The sequence below is a fragment of the Trichechus manatus genome, unplaced genomic scaffold (genome assembly GCF_000243295.1).
Source record: "Trichechus manatus latirostris isolate Lorelei unplaced genomic scaffold, TriManLat1.0 scaffold00186, whole genome shotgun sequence".
Taxonomy (NCBI): Eukaryota; Metazoa; Chordata; class Mammalia; order Sirenia; family Trichechidae; genus Trichechus; species Trichechus manatus.
Window position 1 is genome coordinate 3,649,021 of NW_004444122.1, and position 22,455 is coordinate 3,671,475.

Below are 22,455 nucleotides of genomic sequence, written 5' to 3' on the forward strand. Positions count from 1 at the left end.
TTGTTCTGTAAGCCTTCCTCTTAAGTGAGAATAACAGCACAATTGGAAGAGCGTAGTCAATGTCACTGAACTGTGCATGTAGAAATTTTTGAAACAGTGTATCTTTGGCTATGTGTATTTTCACCCAAAAGAAAGGTTGAGAAGTTCGGGGGTTGACATGTTGTGGGGTTGTTAACCAATGTCATAAAACAATATGTGTACTACTGTTTCATGAAAAACTATTTGTTCTGTAAGCCTTCACCTGAAGTACAATTAAAAAAAAAATAGAAAAAAAAAAGAAAAAGAAAAAGAAAGGCGCCTGCCTGAGGCAGCCCAACAAGAGGAGGGAAGGCAGTTCTGCTAATACGGTCGCTGCTATCAATGTCTATTCATCTTGAAATTGGGGAGGGGTGGCAACTTAAAGATTGCCCCTGGGTGCTTGAATTGGGTTTGGAGGCACAATTTAGAGATGACTTCTGGGCGCTCGTTACCCTGCTTAGGTCCCTGCTCCTGTGGCACTTCATTCAAACTTTTCTTACACTTTCCGCACTTGGAAGGTTATCCGTTTACACACCTGTCTTCTCCATGTGAAAGATGATGTCTTCATTCTTTGTATCATCAGTGCCTGGCACACAATGAATCGCAGAAAACGTTTGCTGCGTACATAAATGAACAACATCAACAATAACAGCAGCAGCAACCTTAATAACAATAATGCCTTATATTTTCGCATCATCCTTTCTGGTTTGCAATACCTTTTCATATATAAGATGTTTCCTGATACTAAAACACAAGTCAGTGTGAACAGAAACACACTCGTATACATATTAGGGATAAAAATATCCCTTGAGGCAAAATAAACAGTTCCAAGGGCTTGGAATTTGGTTAGAAGCCTATTGCTGTTGAGTTGATCACCACTCACGGTGACCCCATGTGTTACAGAGTAGAACTGCTCCATAGGGTTTTCTTGGCTGTGATCTTTACAAAAGCAGTTTGCCAGGCCTTTCTTCCATGGCACTGCAGGGTGGGTTCGAATTGCCAAACTTTAGGTTAGTAGTTGAGCACAAACCGTTTGTGCCACCCTTTGGTTAGAAAGGCAGCTTGAAATCAGAATTTACTTGAAATTCTTCTTTTGGGTTCCTATTGAAATAAGGACGAATCTCTGTCAGTCCTGTAAACGAGGCAAGGTTGCCCAGTGTCTGCCAGAACCATTAGGGGTTCTCTGCTGAAAGAGTACAGAGCAGACCAGGGTGCTAAGCCCAGCTCGTGGAGGAGCGGGCCACCTGGGCGGGAGGGCCATGGAGAGCTGCGCTGGCCGCACGTGGAGATGCAGAGGAGAGGGTGTCCATAGGTGCGGGCAGCTCCCAGGGCTGGGAAGTGCCTCTGCGAGGTGAACCGGATGCAAAGACCACCCAGGCTGGGGATCTCCAGAGGTCTGGCTTCTGCTTTAGATGTGGCATGCATGGCTGGGTCAGAAATGCTCCTAAGACGGGCAGCCACAGCAGCACAGACACAGCTGCCTTGCCCACTCAGCTGGAAGCAGCCGCCACAGACATGCTGAGTTCACTTTGGGCTTCTTTAAAAGACCTGGTGGTGCTCCCCACTGCAGGGATGGCCTTTGGCTGTTGTATCCTCCCTGCTGCTTACGGCATCTCCCATCTGGCAAAGTGGTGCTAGAGTAAACCTCAACCCTTTCCTCAACCTTTCATCTGCATCTGAGGGCATCTCAGGACCCATCTTAGCTCTCACATCTGGGTGAGCTCAGGTCTCTTCAGCAGGGCTGAGCAAATGCTGCCAAGTCAACCTACACGTGAAATGATTCAATGGCTCAAAGAAATGGAATTAAAATGAGGACTCCAAGCAAATCCCCGTACAAGATTGCTGTGAGAAGTGAGCATAGTGATTTTCAAACATGACCCATTAATGGATTGAAAATCAATTTAGTGAGTTGTGACTATGTTAAATTTTTTTTTATTGTTGTAAAAATATAGAGAACACAACCTTTTTTTGACGTAAAGAATAGGGTATATCAGAATGCATTAGACTCTTAGCAAAATCACATTTATATTATCTTTGTCATGTTTTACCTTTATTATGCCATGGCAAAGATATTGTTTCATGCAACTTTTGTTTTAGTTATATAGATATTTAATTCTACATCATACATTTGTTTATGTATTTATAAATATTTGTCTACATATGTGTGCTATGTGTGTTTATGTTGTACGTCGTGAGGTATAATGTCAATTATTACTGTACATAAGGATATAGAAAGTCTCAAAAGCAGTACTGCAGAGGATTGGGTAGGATTTGAAATGGTGGAGATGTGTAAGTGGAGCATCTCAAGCCCAAAATATTACAGTACTGACCAAAATCAGCCATGAGCTAATGTCTCTGTCTCTCTTCCTGTCCTGACCGTATCTTAACTGGATGAATAGTCTTGAACAATGAATGGTCAGGTTTGGAGAAGGTAAGCAGGCACTCCAACCACACCTGCCCTCCCTGTCTTCCCAGAGAATGGTTGTGGATCGGACAGTTGTGGCCAATGTGTATTTTGAGTGCCTTCCAGCCTAGGGGGCCCATCCTCCAGCACTATATCAGACAATATTCTATTGTGATCCATAGGGTTTTCTTTGGCTAATTTTCAGAAGTAGATCACCAGGATTTCTTCCTAGTCTGTCTTAATCTGGAAACTCTGCTGAAACCTTTCTACCATGAGTGACTCTGCTGGTAGTTGAAATACCATTGGCATAACTTCCAGAATCACAGCGACACACAAGCCGCCAGAGAACAACAAAGTGTCAGACCGGTGGTGGAGAGCTCAGTGGAGGTGATCAGTGATTAAGCAAGGTATTGCAGTAGAGCAAGATTAATGCCATGCTAATGGACGGCCAGGGTTCTTGGAGCACACAGAAGGACACCTAAGAAAGCACTGGGGAGTCTGAATAACCAAACCAAACCAACCCCACTGCTGTGGAGTCGATTCTGATTCATAGCAACCCTATAAGACAGAGTAGAATAGCCCCACGGGGTTTCCAAAGCTGTAATCCTTAAGGAAGCAGACTGCCCTATCTTTCTCCCACAGAGGGGCTAATGGGTTGGAACTGCTGACATTTTGTTAGCAGTCAAAGGCTTAACCTCTGCCCCACCAGGGCTCCTTGGGGGTCTGAATGGGTGTATGTTTTTATTTTAAAGAAGTGGTATCTACAGATTGGATCTGAAAAATGAGTAAAATTTAACATAATCAAGGGTTAGAGAGAGTAGGCAAGGCATTGGGAACTACCTGTGGCATGGCCTGGAGACTAAAGAGAGCATGGGGCATTCAGGGGCCAGAAGGGTTTGGTATTACAGTAGAATGGAGTTCAGAAAGGGACAGAGGGAAATGAGGCTAGAGAGGGTAGTGGGGCAGACATAATGATGAAAGAATTAACGTTTAGACCACAAAACAAGGCTAATTTTAAGTTAAATCTCAATACTTCTTGTTGATGAAAAACCAAAGCAAACTCATTACTGTAGAGACAATTCTAACTCATAGTGACCTTATAGGACAGAGAGAACTGCCCCCATAGGGTTTCCAAGGATCAGCTAGTGGATTCGAACCGCTGACCTTTTGGTTAGCAGCCGAGCTCGTAACCACTATGCCACCAGGGCTCCATAATTTTTAAATAACACAAGAGATAAAAAAATAATCTTGAGAGAGATGCTACATAATATACCCAAAATAGTCATTTGCTCTGAATTCCAGGAGCTGAGAGGTCAGACTCAGGGCAGAAGTAAGAGTATTCCTAGCCTCTCACCTTATGTAGGGAGGCGGACTAAACACAGTGTCCTTCTTGGCATTGATGAGGAGGAAAAATGTAGATCAAATAAAAAAAGAAAAAACAAAAAACAAAACGCACTTGCCATCAAGTTGACTCCGACTCATGGTGACCCCATATCATAGTAGAACAAACTGTGCTCATAGTTTTCAAAATTCTTCAAAAATTCTTTACGTAGCCACTGGTAAAATAAACACAGGGTATATAACCTCCAATTCATTAAGAAGAAAAAGAAGGAGTGAATAATTTCATTGCAAAGCAAGAAAGATGACAATAAGGAGGCATATAAAGAAAAGAAAAGAAAACAAAATACGTCAGAACCTTTAACCTGTTGCTGTCAAGTCGATTCTGACTCGTAGTGACCCTATAGGTAGGTTTTATATCTAGCTATCTATCTATCTTATCTATGGAAGACAGCCAGATTCAGTTAAAAAAAAGGAAATAAAAACCTAAAGAAACAAACTCCCCCTCCCAATCCAATTATTTACCTGACTTCTGAGAGACACATTTAAAATGAAATCACATAAAGTTAGAAATAAAGGAATGGGCAAAAACCACCCAAATGCACATTAAAAGAAAACAAGGTGGCAATGCTAATTCAGTCAGACAAAATAAAAATTGAGGCAACTATTAAATAGACAAAGAAGAACTTTTTATAAAATGATAAAAAAAGAACCCAAAATGGAGCTATGAAAATTAGAAAATTTTATGTGCCCAATAAAGGCATTGAAATATGTAAAACAAAAGATGTTGGAAATATACTACAAATATGGTGTCAGATTTCGATGCATACTAGTCTAAGGTTTTTTAGATTAATTAGACAAAATATAAGTAAAAACTTGAAGTTTTGAATTCTATGACTTAAAAAATTGAATATATACAAGCAAGTCTATTGTAATATCATATTTGGGCAAATCTGCTGCAAAAGACCTCTTTAAAGTGTTAAAAAGCAAAGATGTAACTTTGAGGACTAAGGTTCACCTAACTCAAGCCATGGTATTTTCAATCACCTCATATGCATGCGAAAGCTGGACAATGAATAAGGAAGACTGAAGAATTGATACCTTTGAATTATGGGGTTGGTGAAGAATATTGAATATACCCTGGACTCCCGGAAGAGCGAACAAATCCATCTAGGAAGAAGTACAGCCAGAATATTCCTTAGAAGTGAGGATGGCGAGACTTCATCTCATGTACTTTGGATAAGTCCCTGGAGAAGCACATCATGCTTGGTAAAGCAGAAGGTCAGCGAAAACGAGGAAGACCCTCAATGAGATGGACTGACACAGTGGCTGCAACAATGGGCTCAAACACAGCAACGATTGTGAGGATGGCGCTGGACCGGGCAGTGTTTCGTTCCGTTGTACATAGGGTTGCTATGAGTTAAAACCGACTCGACGGCACCTAACAACAACAACAAATATCATATTTGAATATATACACATTTGCAACTCCAGACAGAGAATAGTAATTCTTTTCAAATGTCCATAGAACATTTACAACACTTAGTCACATCACGGACTGGCTTACAAAGTAAACCTCAATACATTCTAACAAATAAAAAGGCTCCAGGTCACATCCTGTGACCACAATGCAATTAAACTAGAATTTTCTAATAAAAAGTTACAAGAACAACAAGACTACATCTTGGAAATCAAACCACATGAAATTAACAATAACAAAAGCAGTCTTCTAAAGGACTGAGTTTAAATTGGAAATCAAAACTGCAATTACAGAGCATTTCTAAAACAGCCATTAGAACGTCATATATCAAAATGCATGAGCTATGGCCAAAACAATATTCAGAGAGGAATTTCTAGCTTTCAGTAGTGCTGATCATGAAGACAATGGTCGCCGTAACAACCACCAACAAATCGTGCTGAGATTTCCATCCGTTATTTCAATTTATTATCACAAGCTGCTGTGGTGTGTCGACTCTAATTATCCCCATTTTACAGATAAAAAAACTGAGTCACAGAGAGGTGAAGCAGATTTTCAATGCCAGGCATTAGTAAATACTTGGACTGGAATTTTCTTCCAGGTCTAGCTTGATTCTACAGCCAGAGCATGTAACCACTGCACTACACGCTGTCATTCCTAAAATGGAAAAAATGGAAATGAAGGAACTAAAATATTGACTCTAGAAGATAGAAGAAGGAAAAAAATATGTAAGAAAAACAAGAAGGCAAAAGTAATATAAAAAACCAAAAACCAAACCGGTTGCCATTGAGTCGATTCCAACTCATAGTGACCCTACAGGACAGAGTAGAACTGCCCTATAGAGTTTCCAAGGAGAGCCTGGTGGATTCCAACTGCCGACCTTTTGGTTAGCGGCTGTAGTACTTAACCACGACACCACCAGGGTTCCGAAAGTAATATAAGTATAAATAACTAAATTGAAACACAAACCAAAAAGAGCAATAGATGTTTTAAATAAGTTCTTAATTTTTAAGAATGAGTTCTTTGAAAGGATTAATAGGACAGAAATCCCTCAGTCAAGATAAATCTAAGAAACAAGGAGGGGAAGACCAGCAGAAATTCATAGCATTGATTATGAGAAACAGAGCATATGCATATAGTTTCAGAGAAAATTCTATTAACTGTGAGTCTGCCATGGACAACTCTATGCTGATAAATTTGAAAATTTAGATGAAAGAGTAATTTTATGGCAACGTAACTGACCAAAATTAACAAAGAAACAGGTTAAAAAAAAAAAAAAAAAAGAGAGAGAGAGACCCATAACCAAGGAAGCAATGGAAAGTTCTCAAAGAACCACCTCAAAAATGATGACAGGACCAGAAGATTTTATGGAAAAATTCTTTCAAGCCTTTATGGATTACATATATTTTAAACTATTTCAGACAGTAAGAAAAGATGCCCCGTCTCCAAATTCCTTTTCAATGCTGACGTAACCTAAGACAGTACAGAAAGAGATGACGATTTCTGTTTTGAATATAAATACAAAAATCCTAAACAAAATATTAGCAAACTCAATCCATTTCTCTATTAAAAGAGTTACACACTGTGACCTAATGGGACTTAAAAGAACAATAAAAGTACCTCAATCTTTTTTTTTTTTAATTTTTTTGTTGCACTTTAGATGAAGTTTTACAGAGCAAACTAGTTTCTCATTGAACAATTAATACACATATTGTTTTGTGAAATTGCTTGCCAACCCCACGACATGTCAACACTCTCCCCTTCTCGACCTTGAGTTTCCCATTACTAGCTTTCCTGTCCCCTCCTGCCTTCTTGTCCTTGCCCTTGGGCTGGTGTGCCCATTTAGTCTCCATTTGTTTTATGCGCCTGTCTAATCTTTGGCTGAAGGGTGAACCTCAAGAGTGACTTCAGTACTGAGTTAAAAGGGAGTCTAGGGGCCATACTCTTGGGGTTTCTCCAGGCTCTGTCAGACTAGTAAGTCTGGTCTTTTTTGTGTGTTTCAGTTAGAATTCATTCTCCATTTTTCTCCAGCTCTGTCCGGGACCCTCTATTGTGATTCCTGTCAGAGCAGTCAGTGTTGGTAGCTGGGTACCATCTAGTTGTGCTGGACTTATTCTGGTGGAGGCTCTGGTAGCTGTGGTCCATTAGTCCTTTGGACTGATCTTCCCTTGTGTCTTTGGTTTTCTTCCTTCTCCCTTGCTCCCGACAGGGTGGGACCAGTGGAGAATCTCAGACGGAAAAGTGGCTCAGTATTAAGAAAGCCATTAACACATTTCGTCATACTAACTGCTCAGAAGAGGAAAGATGTATCATAAAGCCAACGAGCCAAAAAAGCATTTAATAAAACATCCATTCTTGATGAAAACGGCTCACAAATTACAAGTAGTAGAACATCCAAAACCAAACTCCTTGTTAAGTCAATTCCAACTCATATCCACCCTATCGGACAGAGCAGAACTGCCCCATAGTGTTTCCAAGGAGCACTGGTGGATTCGAACTGCTGACCTTTTGGTTAGCAGGCGAGCTGTTAACCACTGTGCCACCAGGGCTCCCTGTAGGATTTACAAGGCTCTAAGTCTTTGCGGGAGCAGACTGCCACAACTTTCTCCCTCAGAGAGGCTAGTGGGTTCAAACTGCCAACCTTTCAGTTAGCAGCCGAGGGCTTCACCACTGTGCCACCAGAGCTCCTACTTGTTTAATAATGATGAAGTAATTTTATCTCAATATAGCAATCAACTTCCTACTTTCCAGAAAACACTAGAGGAATTGCCATTAACGTCTAGAAAGACGTGGAACCTTTACTGCCACCATTAAGTCCTAATGTTCTAGAAACTCTAGTCAGTAAAATTATAACATAAATTTATAAATTGGAGATATTTAAAAATGAGGCAAGTTTATTAACATTCAGAGATAACATGATTGAAAACTCAAGAAAATCTATTGAAAAATCTATTAGAATTAATAAGAGATCTATAAGATTGCCACTTATGAAATAAATATGCAAAAGTCATAACTTACATAAAAGCAATAACCAGCTAGAAAATAGATTCTATAAATGATTTCTTTCAACATATACACACACATACATATATTATTCTTGTTACTGACTGCATTGTATTCCATTGTATGAATGTACCATAATGTATTTAATAAAAATCTCCCATTGGTGTCCATTTTGGTTGTTCTTACTCTTTTTTTGACTAAACTTTTTTTTTTTTTTTTTTTAATCCACACTAAGAACTAGGCAGGAGCCCTGGCGGTGCAGTGGTTAAGAGCTTGACTGCTAACTAGAAAGTCTGAGTTCGAATCCACCAGCCACTCCTTGGAAATCCTACGGGGCAGTTCTACTGTGTCCTATAGGGTCGCTATGAGTCGGAATTGACTCAATGGCAACAGGTTTGGTTTGGAGCCCTGGTGGCGCAGTGGTTAAGAGCTCGGCTGCTAACCAAAAGGTCTGTGGTTCGAATTCACCAGCCAGTCCTTGGAAACCCTATGGGTCAGTTCTACTCTGTCCTATAGGGTTGCTGGGAGTCAGAAGTGACTCGACGGCGACGGGATACGCTAGGCAATAAGCTAAGTACCTTTCCAAATTATTTTCTTTTGTACTTATAGTGATGGTGTTACTATCTCCATTTTATGGGTGAGAAAACTAAGCCATAAAGGTGTTACGTACTTTGCTTAAGTATTCGTAATAATAGCAGACCTGGAATGCAAACTTAGATCGACTCCAGAGTCTAAGCCCGTAACTGCTATATTTGTCTCCTGCTTGTATGCCACCACTACTATCATAAACAACACTGCAATGGACATCCTTGTGTGCAATTCTGTTCCATTGACTATTTCATTCTGCAACAAACAAGTACTGAGTGTCTCCTATGTGTGAGGCCCTCTTGTGGGCACTGGGATTTAAACAAATGAGCCTTAGCCAATCTCTCCAGAGCATTTATGGGTGGGTGGAAGTGCCTTTCTTGAATGGATCTAGAGCCTTCTTGAGATGAATTCTATTTTCAGCCTTTACTAAGGGGAAAAGGCCTGTCCTGGTTTATCCTGTCCCAGGGGCGTGGGTCTTGCTGAAGGCATTCTGATGAGGCCCTCTGTTCCTGTGCGTTAAAATGGGTTGGAGTCAATCTTCAGGCTGCTCAGCAGCCTGTGTCATGGTCTCCTCTGGGGGTTTGCACATGCCTTTAGAACTGTCCTCAGGAGCAGGATCCAGAATGCCTTTCCTGATGGCTCTGACTTGTCGTCTGCTCTCAGGTACAGCACCGGGGCCCCTTGTCACTTTGATGCTGCTAGTTACCTGGAGCCCTGCATTCTGTGGTCCTAGATGAGATTTTCCCTGGGTATGTTTCACCTTCTGCTGGTACCCGAAGGGTCAGTGGGAAGGTCCTTTGAGACATTTATCCAGTTACCCATTTGTTATACACAGAAATGCCCCTACCTCTGTGCCAAGCTCCAGCAAGGAACTAAACCAAAAATCAAACCCTTTGCTGCCGAGTTGACTCCGACTCATAGGAACCATAGGACAGAGTAGAACTGCCCCATAGGGTTTCCAAGGAGTGGCTGGTAGATTTGAACTGCTGACCTTTTGGTTAGCAGCCAAGCTCTTAACGACTGTGCCACCAGGCCTTCAGCCAGGCAGTAGGCACACAAAATTAATAAGATATAGTCTCTCCCCTCACGGAGGTAACCTTGTAGAGAAAGAAGGACAACAGATGTACTGTACAACTAAGTTCACAATGAGCTTCTGTCAAGGGTGGTGGAATCATTTGGAAAAGCATAGTGGTAATGGTTGTACAACATGGTGTACATAATCAACGTCACTAAATTGTACCTGTAAAAATTATTGAATTGGCAAATGCTTTGTTATATCTATTTTTACTACAATTAAAAAATAAAAAAACAACTAAGTTCAACCCAACCTGCCCATTTTACCAGTAGGCCTGTGCACAATGAATAGAGATACACGCATAACTAGTCCCAGCTGCAGGTCCCACAGAATCCTCTTAAAGATACTCTTTTAGAAAGAGAAGGAGCCATAAACTTCTTCCCTTCATTTCTTATCTCTGAGTCAGTCTTCAAGACAAAGAATACCCCCTGGGCTAGAGTGACCAAACTTTAAAACTTGCCTTTGATATAAGACACTGTTGGAGAATTCAGAAATTCGAAACACATTTTACCAACTATTTCCCCTTTCCCCATGTGGTTATTTTCTCTTTCAAAGTTCTCCAGTGAATTAAATGTATTTTATCCAGATGGAAATACTGTGGCCTTTCCTCTTGTCAGTTTACTTTGCTGAGTGTGGTGAAGGATACATAATAGTATCTCAACAAGTGCTTGCTGAAGAAAAAGAAAAGGAAAAAGAAAGAAATGAGAAGAAAGGAAGAGAGAGAGAGAGAAAGGAAGAAGGAAAGAAAGAAGGACGACTTAATGATCCTACTCCCCAGCCCAGACTCTGGAAACTTCTCAAACTCCTTTAAAGGGAAGGGACTATTGATTTCTTTGCAATTCAGCTGTATCCTTTTGGCACTGCATTTTCTGTACAGATGTAGCTCAGCCACAGTCAAAACACATCCTGAATAACTGCAATGAGTAGTCAGTTCTTGTCCCTCTTTGGGGCACAATCTGAAGTGTATAATGGGGAGACCCCTTTCACTTCTAGCATCTCGTGAAAAGTCTAACTAAAAAGAGAAAATACTTTCATGATTTGAGGAGGGTGGGGGGAACCTTCAAGGAGTAGCAGAGCAGTTTCCTGGGGGAAAAAATAGATCCTCTGGAATTTTCTGCTAGGAAGTGGAAGCAGCTGATGTTATCAACTTAGCATGTTGGAACCCTTTGCTGGGCTTACCCAGGCAATCTCTGGAGAAGACCCATAAAATGATCCTGTGGTGGATGAGCCCAGTTTAACATTCCATTCGAGGCAGAGCAAGTCTGACATGAGTTTGGCAACTACTCGTGGAGCTTGGGGCAAAAGAAGAGAAAGCTCATCAGGCCCCACCTTTCCCAGGCAGCTGGAATGGAGGAATGGCATGGGCTTGTCCCCTGAGCTCGGCTGACATTTGGTTCCATTAGGGAGCAAGAGCTGGTTCCAATGTCCTAAGCACAATTACCGAAGCTAAGCTGATCCATGTGACCGTGGCGCTGTGTTTTCAATTATTCTTTCTCTTTTCTCTTTCTCTCTGTGCCAGGCCTGGAGGAAAGGCAGGCTTCCACAGAAGTCCAGTTCTGCCTTCTCCACCGCAGCCTTGTAGCAATTGTTCTCTTTCTTTTTTGCACTTTTCATAATGACAAGTCTCATTTGGAAAAATTCTTTGCTCTTGACCTAAAGAGTTAACGCTTTGTCCCCCATGCACTGCCAACCTCCCATCCATGGCCCCTACCATCCTCACGTGAGAGTCAAGTCCACAGAAGTGATCTGCCCCTCTGGAAAAGCTTATTTTAAAAAACTAACAGTCATCATCGGACACTCCTGCAAATGGTCCACTGAGATTAGTACAGTTTCCACCAAGGAATGTGATCCCTCTGCGCTCCCCAATTCTACACACATCCAACTTTTCCACCGCTAAGTGAAGCACGCAACCTTGCCCCCAGCCCTGAAGGACCCCAAATGTTTGTCTCCTGGAAAATGCCCATTGAATGACCCCGCCATTGCTGTGATAGTCATCATGGGTTGGGAGAGGATGTGGAAGGGAAAGGGAACCGGATTTTCGTTCTAAGAATCCACCTAGACTGTGGCAGTGTTTGGGGAGCAAGAAAGCAAGAGGCTTTTATACCAGAGCCTGGCACTGGTTGGGGTAATGGGGAAGTTGGGGCCTTGACAGGAGTGACTGGCTCCTCTCCTAGGCTTAGGGTGGGACGAAAGAGAATTTCAAAAGCGTTTTGGATCTTGGATGTCACTGTTTTCTGTGCTGTATGCCAGCAGTGTCAGATAGAACAACTATTCCAGGAAGAATTTCTTAAACAAAAATAGAAATTGATTGGTTTATGTCACTGAATAGATAGAAGTGGCTTTAGGCGTGGCTGGATCCAGGTGCTTATCTGATTTCATCTGGACTTAGCTGCTTGCACTATTTCTCTCTACCCCTCGCCTTTTGTCGCCTCTTTCTCTCCATCTCTCTCTCCACCTCTGTGAGTTCCACTTCCTCTATGTTGTCTTCACTCTCAGCCAGCCCTTTCCACATAGTAAAAACAAAAACAAAACAAAAAAAAAACATTGCCATTAAGTGGATTCCAACTCATAGTGACCCTGTAGGACAAAGTAGAACTGTCCCATAGGGTTTCCAAGGAGCGGCCGGTGGATTCATACTGCCGACCTTTTGGTGAGCAGCCAAATGCTTAACCACTGCGCCACCAGGGCTCCTTTCAGCAGTTCCGTATTTATGCTACTTTCCCAGTTTAGCAGCAGTAAAAGTCTGGAGTGATTTTAATACAAAAGTTAGATTATCTCTTTATCTCTTAACTGACTAATGAACCAGTGCTGACTGTGACCAAACATACATGCACATTCACATAGACACACACACGCACATGTATACAGACACACACAAACATATAGGCAGACACACAGAGACACACACACACATAGTCAAATACACACAGAGACACATATGCACACAACACAGACACACAAAGACACATATGCACACACACAAATACACACACACAAATACACACACACCCAGTTCCTTCTCCATGAGTCCCAGGTGAACTGTTGGGAGTCCTAATGAGGCTGATCAAAATGGAAAGAGGTTTGGATACATTAATTGTGATCGTTAGGATTGTGTGTCAACTTGGATGGGCCATGAGTCTCAGTGTTTATATGTGATCACTCCCATGATGGAATCTGCTGTAAGTAGCCAATCATTTGAAACGGAGTTTCCTTGGGGGTGTGGCCTGCATCCAAATATAAGTAGACATTCTGGCTTTTTGCTCACTCTGGATCCTGAGGCTGCCTCCTGTTCATCTGAACTCCAGTTCTTGGGACTTGAGCTATCAGCTTATCTGCCGATCTTCACAGACTGTGAGTGGAGCCCTGCTCTCCGACCTGCCAATCTTGGTTAGCCAGCCCCTGTGGCTATGTGAATCAGGAGAAGCCCCTATCCTGATCCATAGACTTGGGATGTTCCAGCCGCTACAATTGCTTACGCCGTTTCCTTGATATAAATCTCTTTCTATATATGTTTATACGCTTTACTGATCTGATTTTGCTTCTCTAGAGAACCCAGCCTAAGGCATTAATATTTACAGTAACTTCAGTGCTGACAGTTACTAGTTCTGGGAAGTTGAACTAGTAGAATGCAAGGGAATTCCTGTGTTGGGTGATGGTGGCAGAAAGGAGAGTAGTTACAATTTGGATTTGAAGGGTGACATGTGGAAGTAAAGGTGAGTAATGAGAAAAAAATAAAAACATAAAAAACTACTCAAACCTCGAACTCTATGTATCCCTCAGTCAATAGATCTGAGCATTGATATTGTGCTTAACAAATCCTTTCAAAAGGAAGCAGGTTTTAAGGAAGAAGATCACACCCTCTGGACTCGAGTTCATGACTTTGGTGCACGTAATAATGCAGAACTGATAAAATAGAGTTTCAGTGGTTTTAGGGAGACAGAAGCAGACTCTGAGGGCTGAGGCTCAAAGAAGAGGTGAACATGAGGTGAGAAAGTACAGGATGTGGAATGTTTGTTCAAGTACTAAAAAAAGTTAGACATTATTATTTTTATTGCTGTTATACCTGAAAAGACTGGAGGGGGTGGGACCAGGGAACAGATGGGTGGATTGTCCTCAATAGGAGGGTGAGAGCATATTTCATTACAAAGGGTATGTACAGATGTGTACAGAAGGCAAGTGAACTTGTAGATTTGATGGTAGAAAGTTGGGGGAATTTCTATCTGATGGTTTTAATGTGTCCATGAAGTAGACGCTGATGAGTTCTACTTCTGGCAAGGGTAAAGGTAATCTAGATTTTAAGAGAGTGAGGTTTTGAAATACTAGTCTTTATTGAGAACGTGGGATCAAGTTAATTATGGAACCACAGTATGAGTGTTGGACAAAGCTGGAGGCCGAGTTGGTGGCTGTGAGTGTTTCATGGTGCTCAGGAGTGGCAGGGTCTCCTGCAGAACTTCGTCACCTGCGACCAGGCGTACAGTGTGGTAGAAAGTTGGATTTATTTATGGGTGAGGGTTTACTGTCATTTGACATGGCAGGATATGGAGTATAGGAGTTTGGAATATTGGCAAGTGGGTGCTTTGTGAAATGGACCAACACTGAGTCAATTCAAGAACAGTGCTTGATACCTAGGCACATATCCATCTCAAATATCCTACACCTCAAATATTTATTCATTTGTTCATTTTAAATTAATTTATTCATTCTTATTTGTTGCTGTAGATGGTTGGTGAATAAACTGACAAAATTAAAGAGGTAATACAGAAACTTGGGTGTTGGAAAACAGTCTTCTTTAAGAAGAAATTCCCTTTTGGGGGAATATGTGAAAAGCTTTTTATTTGATGAGATGTTGGAAGGTCTGCTTTTTCTAATTCAATACTGGATGTGCACAAACAGAGTATCAATGGGCCAAGAGCTTCCCACAATTTGTTGTTCTGGCAACAGGCTTTGTTCTGTGGTTTGGGCCGGAGTCAGAACATCTCTGGATGCAGCACCAGGGCCCCTTTTGCCACCTGCCTCATGGAAACTGAATCCGTGGGTGGTGCCTCTTGGTGAAGCTGAGCTGGGCTAGGCTGGGCTGAGAATGACGCTGTTGACCTGGAGTGGAAAGCCATTCTCACTCCAGCAGGCTGTGAAAATTTGATCCAGTGAAGACAGGTAAAGGAGCAGGAGACCCTAGGCCTGGCTGTGGCACTGGCTAGCATGTGACCTTGGGCCCAGGGAAGGCACACATGTGTGCCACGTGCCTGTTATGTGCTAAGCCTTTTGGCAGATACGTCACATGCTTCTCCTTCTTTCACACTCACATCAACCCTGGCAGGTCAGTGTTAGTGGGACGTTCAGCTGGCCGGGGTCTTGGGCTCTTCATCAGTAAATGAGGACACCAGATACCAATGGTCTTCAGGCTGAGTTCCATAAATTCTGGGGTCACCAAAGTAGTAAAAGGGGACAGGACCCTTGGAGTTTAGTCCCTCTCCCTCCTTTCTTCCCTCTCTCCAGTTTGACCTGCTCTATATACTCGAGTTCCCTGTAAACTTTCGTTTGAAGAATGGCTTTTGCATCTAAAACCCCCTAAAAGCCCTGGTATCTGTGATCTATCACTGGTCTCTATGATCTCTAAGAGTTCCACTGTGATTCTGTGACTACTAGCTCATCTGCCAGTGTTCTTTGGGGTCTTGGGTTTGCACTTACCCTATCTGAGCCTCAGTGTCCCTGTCATAGGATGAGGGTTTGGACAAGAGAAGCTCTGAATACCTGTCAGGTCTTAGGTGAGGCCTCCATGATCCTAGGGGTGGAAGGACTGTTAACCACTGGGTTAACTGAGACCTATGGAGCTGGCAAGCCTGCAGGGCCAGTGGCAGTAGAGGACAGTCTTCCCATCTGTCCTGTTCACGGTGCCTGGCATGCATGGCTCAGTTCCTGGACTCCACTCGTCAGCAGCAAGTCACATTGCTTCTCCCTGCTTCCTCTTTCCTCCAGGGACACATGAAGTGGCAGCCAAGCCCAATCCTGCCACCACCCACCAACCGAGGCCCCGAGATCAAGAAAGGAAGAAGGGCAGCTTTACTGCCTCTCTGAGGATGGAGCCACACAGCCGTTCTGGAAAGAGCAGGAAATCTGCAAAATTCCGGTCCATCTCTCGGTCCCTGATCCTCTGTAATGCTAAGACCAGTGACGATGGCTCTAGTCCTGATGAGAAATATCCTGATCCCTTTGAGATGTCCCTGGGCCGGGGCAAGGAGGGAATTTTCCACTCCTCTGTGCAGCTGGCAGACACGTCAGAAGCTGGGCCCAGCAGCATTCCTGATCTAGCCTTGGCCTCTGAGGCTGCTAATCTCCAAGCAGCTGGGAGCGATCGAAGCAAGACCTGTAGGAGGATATTCTTCATGAAGGTATGCTCAAGATTTGGGGGCTGAAAGAGCCTGCAGGCTGGTTTCTAGTGCGGTGAAATTAAACTCTTTGAATTCATTTACTCCAAACTCAGGAAGCCACAGAGTTCTACTTTTGAAAAAAAGCAAGGAAAAAGTTGAGGCAGGGCCCGCTGGAACTATAACAATGAGGAGAGTAGTGAATCAGGAGCAGTTAACACTCTTGCTTGAAAGAGTCAGTGAGGCAATGTATAAGCCTGAGGTTAACTGAGCCTAGATTCCTGCCGGAAAATGCCAGGTGCAGTAGGTAATATACTGGGACCCTTCCATCTAGAGACAGGCACTATTGGGCATACTGGGCAGGTCAAATCATACCCAGTAGGGAACCTATTAGACACAGACTTATAAGCCCTGGACAGAGGAGGAGGCCTTATGGAAAGCAGGATAAGGAGTACAGCATGAATGAGTTTGCTCCCCAAATGCTGGCTGTGAGCATTTTCCAAGTGCCCCCTGCCGATTCCAACACAGGTGTGGGTGCTGCAGATGCCAAGCAGAGCCATAAATAGAGGAGAGGGAAAACTAAGCAGTGTTTTAGGACCTGCCAAAATTCAGAATGCTTTCTTTTTTGTTAGACTACAGTTCTCTTTTTGTCATCATAATGAGATAGATATTGCAGGGTACCATAAGATAGCGGCTGATGAAAGGGCTTTACTCTCCTGTTATTCCTGATCAAATACCATGTCAGCAGCCATCTGTCAAAGGTGGGATTTCTCAGGGGTTCTAACATCCCTGAACCTTGGATCCACTGTGGCTCACTCAGTGATGGGTCAAGCCAGAAAGGTTACTCCCATAGCCTACTGCTAAACCCCACTAGGCACAATCACATGACTATTAACAGCAAATAGGGAAGGCATCCCAATACCTCTGGAAGGGATCAAAGGCCTTTGTACAACTTGCCTCCTTGAGGAGGAAATTCATTACATTTCAACTATATAATAAACAGCATCATGTAATGTTATATAATGTGTTAGGGGGTCAGGCCCCAAGCAGGGGATAGCCCCAGTGACCTCCAAACACAAGTAGCTTCTTCGAGGGCCCTGCTGAGCGCAGGCTGCTCCATCAACCATCATGTGACTTCCCCTGATACACCCTGAACTTGCTCAATAGGGTAGAATGAGGAGTCAGCAGCCTGATGGGTTTGGGTGAGCCTGGCCCAGCTCCCAGCTCGCCAATCACAATATGAAAAGTACATAGTCCACCAAGAATCAAACTTACTGATGACAATATCAATTTACCCAGAGTAGAACCCAGATAATTGAAATTAAAAAATCATCTCAAGACCCCAGCAGACTTCCAGAATGAATTATTCAATTACTTCTATTTAATTGCACAGGCATTTCCTGAGCACCTATTATGTGCCAGGCACTGCACTGTGGGGAGCCAGTTCCCGGCCTCAAAAAACTTGTTTAAAGTCAAGTAAAAAATATGCTCCCAGAAGGGTATAAACAAGGGCTGTAGGAGGCTCCAAGGAAGGAGGGAGCAGGTCTCTTAGGGCAGAGACTCATTCTTTCATTATCCCAGTAAACATGCCAGGCACTGTTCTAGGGAGTGAGCAAAACAGACTCAGTCCTTGCCCTCATGCAACTTTTATTCTGGTGGGGAGACATAGTTATTAACAACAAAATATATGATGTAATATTAGATAGTGAAGGCCTGTGAAGAAATAGCAAGTAGGACAAGGGGATAGAGAGCAATGTGGAAGGGTTACTGTCCTGTTGGAAAAGGTGATCACGAGGGCTTCTTTAAAGAAGTAATATTTGAATTTGATCAAAGATTCTGTAGAAGAATCCTGATCAAAAGGGAAAAATACGTGGAATAGAACTTCAAATTCTCATGGAATCCAGACCCTCTGGAGCCATTGAGGCTGTATGACTCCCCTCCCACCCCCCAAAAAAAACTATTGCCCTGAGAAAATCTTTAAACCTTAAACTGAAATTAACCTCTGAAGTTACCCTTGACACCAAACAATAGTTTAGCTTAATTAGAAAAGAATGTCTGCTTTGAGCATTTAAAGAAGTATCTATATGAGATAGAACTGACAACAGCAATTCAAAAGGTTAGACGAGAAGCTTAGGGGCCTATGAGTTTGTGTTGATGATGGTAAAATAAATTGGAAAAAGATATCGAGAAAGGTGGTACAACTTGAAGAATGTAATCAAGGTCACTGAATTATACATGTAGAAGTTGTTGAATTGATGTATGTTTTGCTGTGTATATTTCACAAAAAAAAAAAAAGAGAAAGAAAGTAACATTTGAGCAAGGACCCAAATGACGCTGAGGTATGAACCATATGAACAGCTGCAGGAAGAGCATTTGGGCAGAAGGAACAGCACATGCAAAAGCATGATGAAAAGAATGTGCTTGAGGACTATCAAGGAGAAAAGTATGAGGTGGAGAAGAAAAGGGAAGATGGTAGAAGAGGAAGTAGGGATGGTAGCTCGGTCCAGAGGAAGGACTATGAGAACTGTTATCAGGACAGGCAAGTCAGTTTGAGAGGGGCTTCCTGGAGGTGGTGACAGTGGAAAGCAGGGTGAATAATGGATATCCAAGTAAAGGAGTCAAGGTTGTGGTGAGTGGTGGGAATGGGCAGCAGGGACATGGACAGGGATCAGAGGTGAGAAAGAGAGTTGTCTTTGCTAAGGGTGGAGGCAGGGGCCATGTGCACAGCTGAGTCAAGTTTGAGGCAATTGTGGTAAGAACTAGGATGGCAGAGAAGGGGAGCATATAGTTCAGAACATGAAAATCTTTTTTTTTTTTCTTTTCCTTTTTAAGGTGCACAGATGCTCCTTAGCAATCCATCAATGAGTTCTAAGCAAGTGAGGGTTTCAGTTGAGAGGGTGTAGTATCCAAGGTGCTAGATCTGCAAGGTCAAAGGTGACAGCTGGTCCCAATATCCTTTCCAGAGGAGCCTCAGAAGACACGATAACCCACCCCGCAATTCTCCCTCCTCTGCCCTGAGCTCCTTCCCTGCCTCCACTCACCAGAGACACATATGCCCAGCATGACTCAGTCGGCCCAGATGGACTCCCCAGCCTCCAGCAATACCATGGTTACACTGATTTCAAAACAACATCTGGAATCAGACCTTGTGACATCAGCCTCTCCTCTAGAAACACCTAATATAAAAATTAAAGAAGAGGAAGTTAAATAAACAGCCAACTTAAAAAAAAAAGGCCTTATTGGATGCCTTGTGTTTAGCACAACAAGGACTGACTAAGCCGCTGCCCAGTGAGGTGCCACATCTGGGTGGGGATGTGCAGAGTCTGAAGGAAGCATCTGAAGTTGTGCTGTGCCTTCAGGTGGCCAGGGGCTCCTTCTTCAGGGGGAGTGTCCAGACTCCAGGGGATAAATTAAGGCTGGAGAATGTTCCAAATCAGACTCCCTAAACACAACAAACAAGCACACAAATCACAGCTTCTCAGGCTGAGAAATTTATAAGAAGGCAATGCATGAACTCACTGGGTATCTGGACCCACTGTCTGACCATTAACCTGCTTCCAAATGGGGAGAGTATTTTAAAAAGCACCCTTTAAATAGGCTGCTGGGGCCGAAGAGAAGGAAGCTCAGTGAGTTGGAACTAAAGCTCACCTAAGCTCCCCCTCTTTTCCCTGTTTCCCCTCTCTCTCCTCTCCTTTCTTTTTCATTCCTTTCTTTCTGTTGCTCTACACGTTGGCAAGACACCTGCTATGAGCTAGCCTCTGGGGATAAAGAAACAAATTTGATGTTATGTCTTCCCTCAGGGAATTTGACTTCTAGTGAAGAGGACAAGTGTAAGGATAATCAGTTCTGTCCCTAGCTTTGCTTGTTCAGAGTCCCATGGAGAGAGTGAGTTGTTGTCGTCTGCCATCAAGTCCATTCCGATTTGTAGGGACTCTGTGTTAGAGTAGAACTGCCCCATAGAGTTTTTGTGGCAGTAATCTTTACGGGAGCAAATCACCAAGTCTTTCTTGCTTGGAGCCACTGGGTGTGTTCAAACCACCAACCTCTAGGTCAGCAGCTGAGCGCTTAACCGTTTTGCCCCCAGAAGATGAGCAGTAGAAGAATTATATCTTGTCAGGAGCCTGCTAACCAGTACCCATTTGCTGTTAAGTCGATTCTGACTCATGGTGACCCCTTGTGTGTCACAGTAGAACTGTGCTCCATAGGGTTTTCAATGGCTGATTTTTCAGAAGTAGGTTGCCAGGTCTTTCTTCTGAACCCCCTCTGGATGGACTCAAACCTCCAACCTTTCGATTAGCAACCAAGTGTGTTAACTGCTTGCACCATCCAGGGAGCCTGCTAAGTTACCTTTTGTTCTCTCAGCGAGTACAGCAGTAATATGACTTATGCCTAACTTACGAGACTTCCCTAGAGGGCAATGGATTCATCTAAATTACTGAGAAATCCAGGCAATCTAAGAAACAAGCAGAATGAGCTCGGGTTAAGCTGAAGTCTCTCTTGTCCACCCCTCCACGAAGCTCACGTGGCCAAAGGGCATAGGTAGTGCTTCCGGGAGACTATAGGAGAGAGTCGGAGAAGTAGAGTGGGCAGGTAGGAGTGGAGGTGAACATGCAGAGGGAGACAGTGGGCGGAGGGGAGAGAAAAAAGTCGGTGAGGGTGAGAGGGAGACACTCTCCACAAGACTGGCCTCAGACTTACAAGGGTACATTCCAAGAAGTCGTCTGCTCTAAGGTATTTTCCACATTTCTCCTACAAGCTTTGCTGTTTTTTCCTTTACATTTGGATCTTCAATTCATATGAAATTGATATTTATATATATTGTGAGGTAGAGGCTTTTTTCCTATGAGGATACCCAATTAAGCCAGCTCCAAGGTTTGAAAAGTCTGTCCACTGCACAGGAGTGTCATCTTCTTCGTGAGTCAAAAGATCATACGTGTGTGTCTATTTCTGGTCTCTTTGTTCTGGTCTGTTAGTCTTTTTTTTTTTTTTTTTTTTTAAATACCTGACCTTGCACTAATACCACTGTCTTACTTGCTGTAGCTTTATAATAAGTTTTTTGATACCTGGAAATTTAAGTCCTCCAGCATTGTTCTTCAAATTAGGCTTGGCTATTATGTTGGAATTTTCGTTGGTAATTGCATCAAATCTATAGATCAATTTGAGAACTGATATCTTTACAATGTTGAATCTTCCAATCCATTTACAAGATATATTCCTCTGAAATTTGACTAGAATTTTTAGTTTGTTTCTCAGTATATACAATCATGCAATTTTTGAATAATCATAGCTGTATTTCTCCCTTTCCAATTTTATACTTTTTTTTTTTTGCTCTATTTCACTTGCTATGGCCTACAGTATAATGTTAAATAGAAGTAGTGGGAAAGTTTCATTATTTTACCAATAAGTATGATGTTTACTGTAGCTTTTTTTTTTTTTTTTGTAGATACTGTCTTAGCTATCTAGTGCTGCTATAACAGAAATACCACAAGTGGATGGCTTTAACAAAGAGAAATTTATTCTCTCACAGTCTAGGAGGCTAGAATCCAAATTCAGGGTGCCAGCTCCAGGGGAAGGCTTTCTTTCTCTGTCTGCTCTGGGGGGAAGTCCTTGTCATCAATCTTCCCCTGGTCTAGTAGCTTCTCAGCACAGGTACCCCAGGTCCAAAGGACGTGCTTCCCTGCTGGTTCTTCACTCTTGGTGGTAGGAGGTCCCATTCCTCTCTGCTTGCTTCTCTCTTTTATATCTCAAAAGAGATTGACTCAAAATACAGCCTAATCCTGTAGATTGAGTCCTGCCTTATTAATATAACTGCCTCTAATCCTGCTTCATTAACATCATAGAGGTTAGATTTATAGCACATAGGAACATCACACCAGATTACAAAGTGGTGGACAACCACACAATACTGGGAATGATGGCCTAGCCAAGTTGGCACACATTGTTGGGGGACATAATTCAATCCATAACAGATACCCTTTATTGGAGTAAAGAAGTCTCCCTCTATTTGCAGTTTACAAAAAGGTGTGTTCCCTCTCCATCCTCCATGAATTTGTGAATTTTATCGAATGATTTTTTTTCTGCATTTATTGAGATGATCATGTGGATTTTTCTACTTTATTCTTGTTAATGTGGTGAATTACATTGACTGATTTTTTTAATGTTAAAATAACCTTGCATTCCTAGACAG

The 22,455-nt window shown here is 42.7% G+C and overlaps 1 protein-coding gene across 1 annotated transcript in view; it reads left to right on the forward strand.

Annotated features, from left to right (window-relative positions):
* IL16 (interleukin 16) overlaps positions 1-22,455 on the forward strand; it is a 107,327-nt gene that overhangs the window by 1,635 nt on the left and 83,237 nt on the right. Inside the window, exon 2 of the mRNA XM_012558802.2 lies at positions 15,880-16,292. Coding sequence (XP_012414256.1) covers positions 15,981-16,292 — 312 coding nt within the window. The 5' untranslated portion in view covers positions 15,880-15,980. The remainder of the gene's footprint in view (positions 1-15,879; positions 16,293-22,455) is intronic.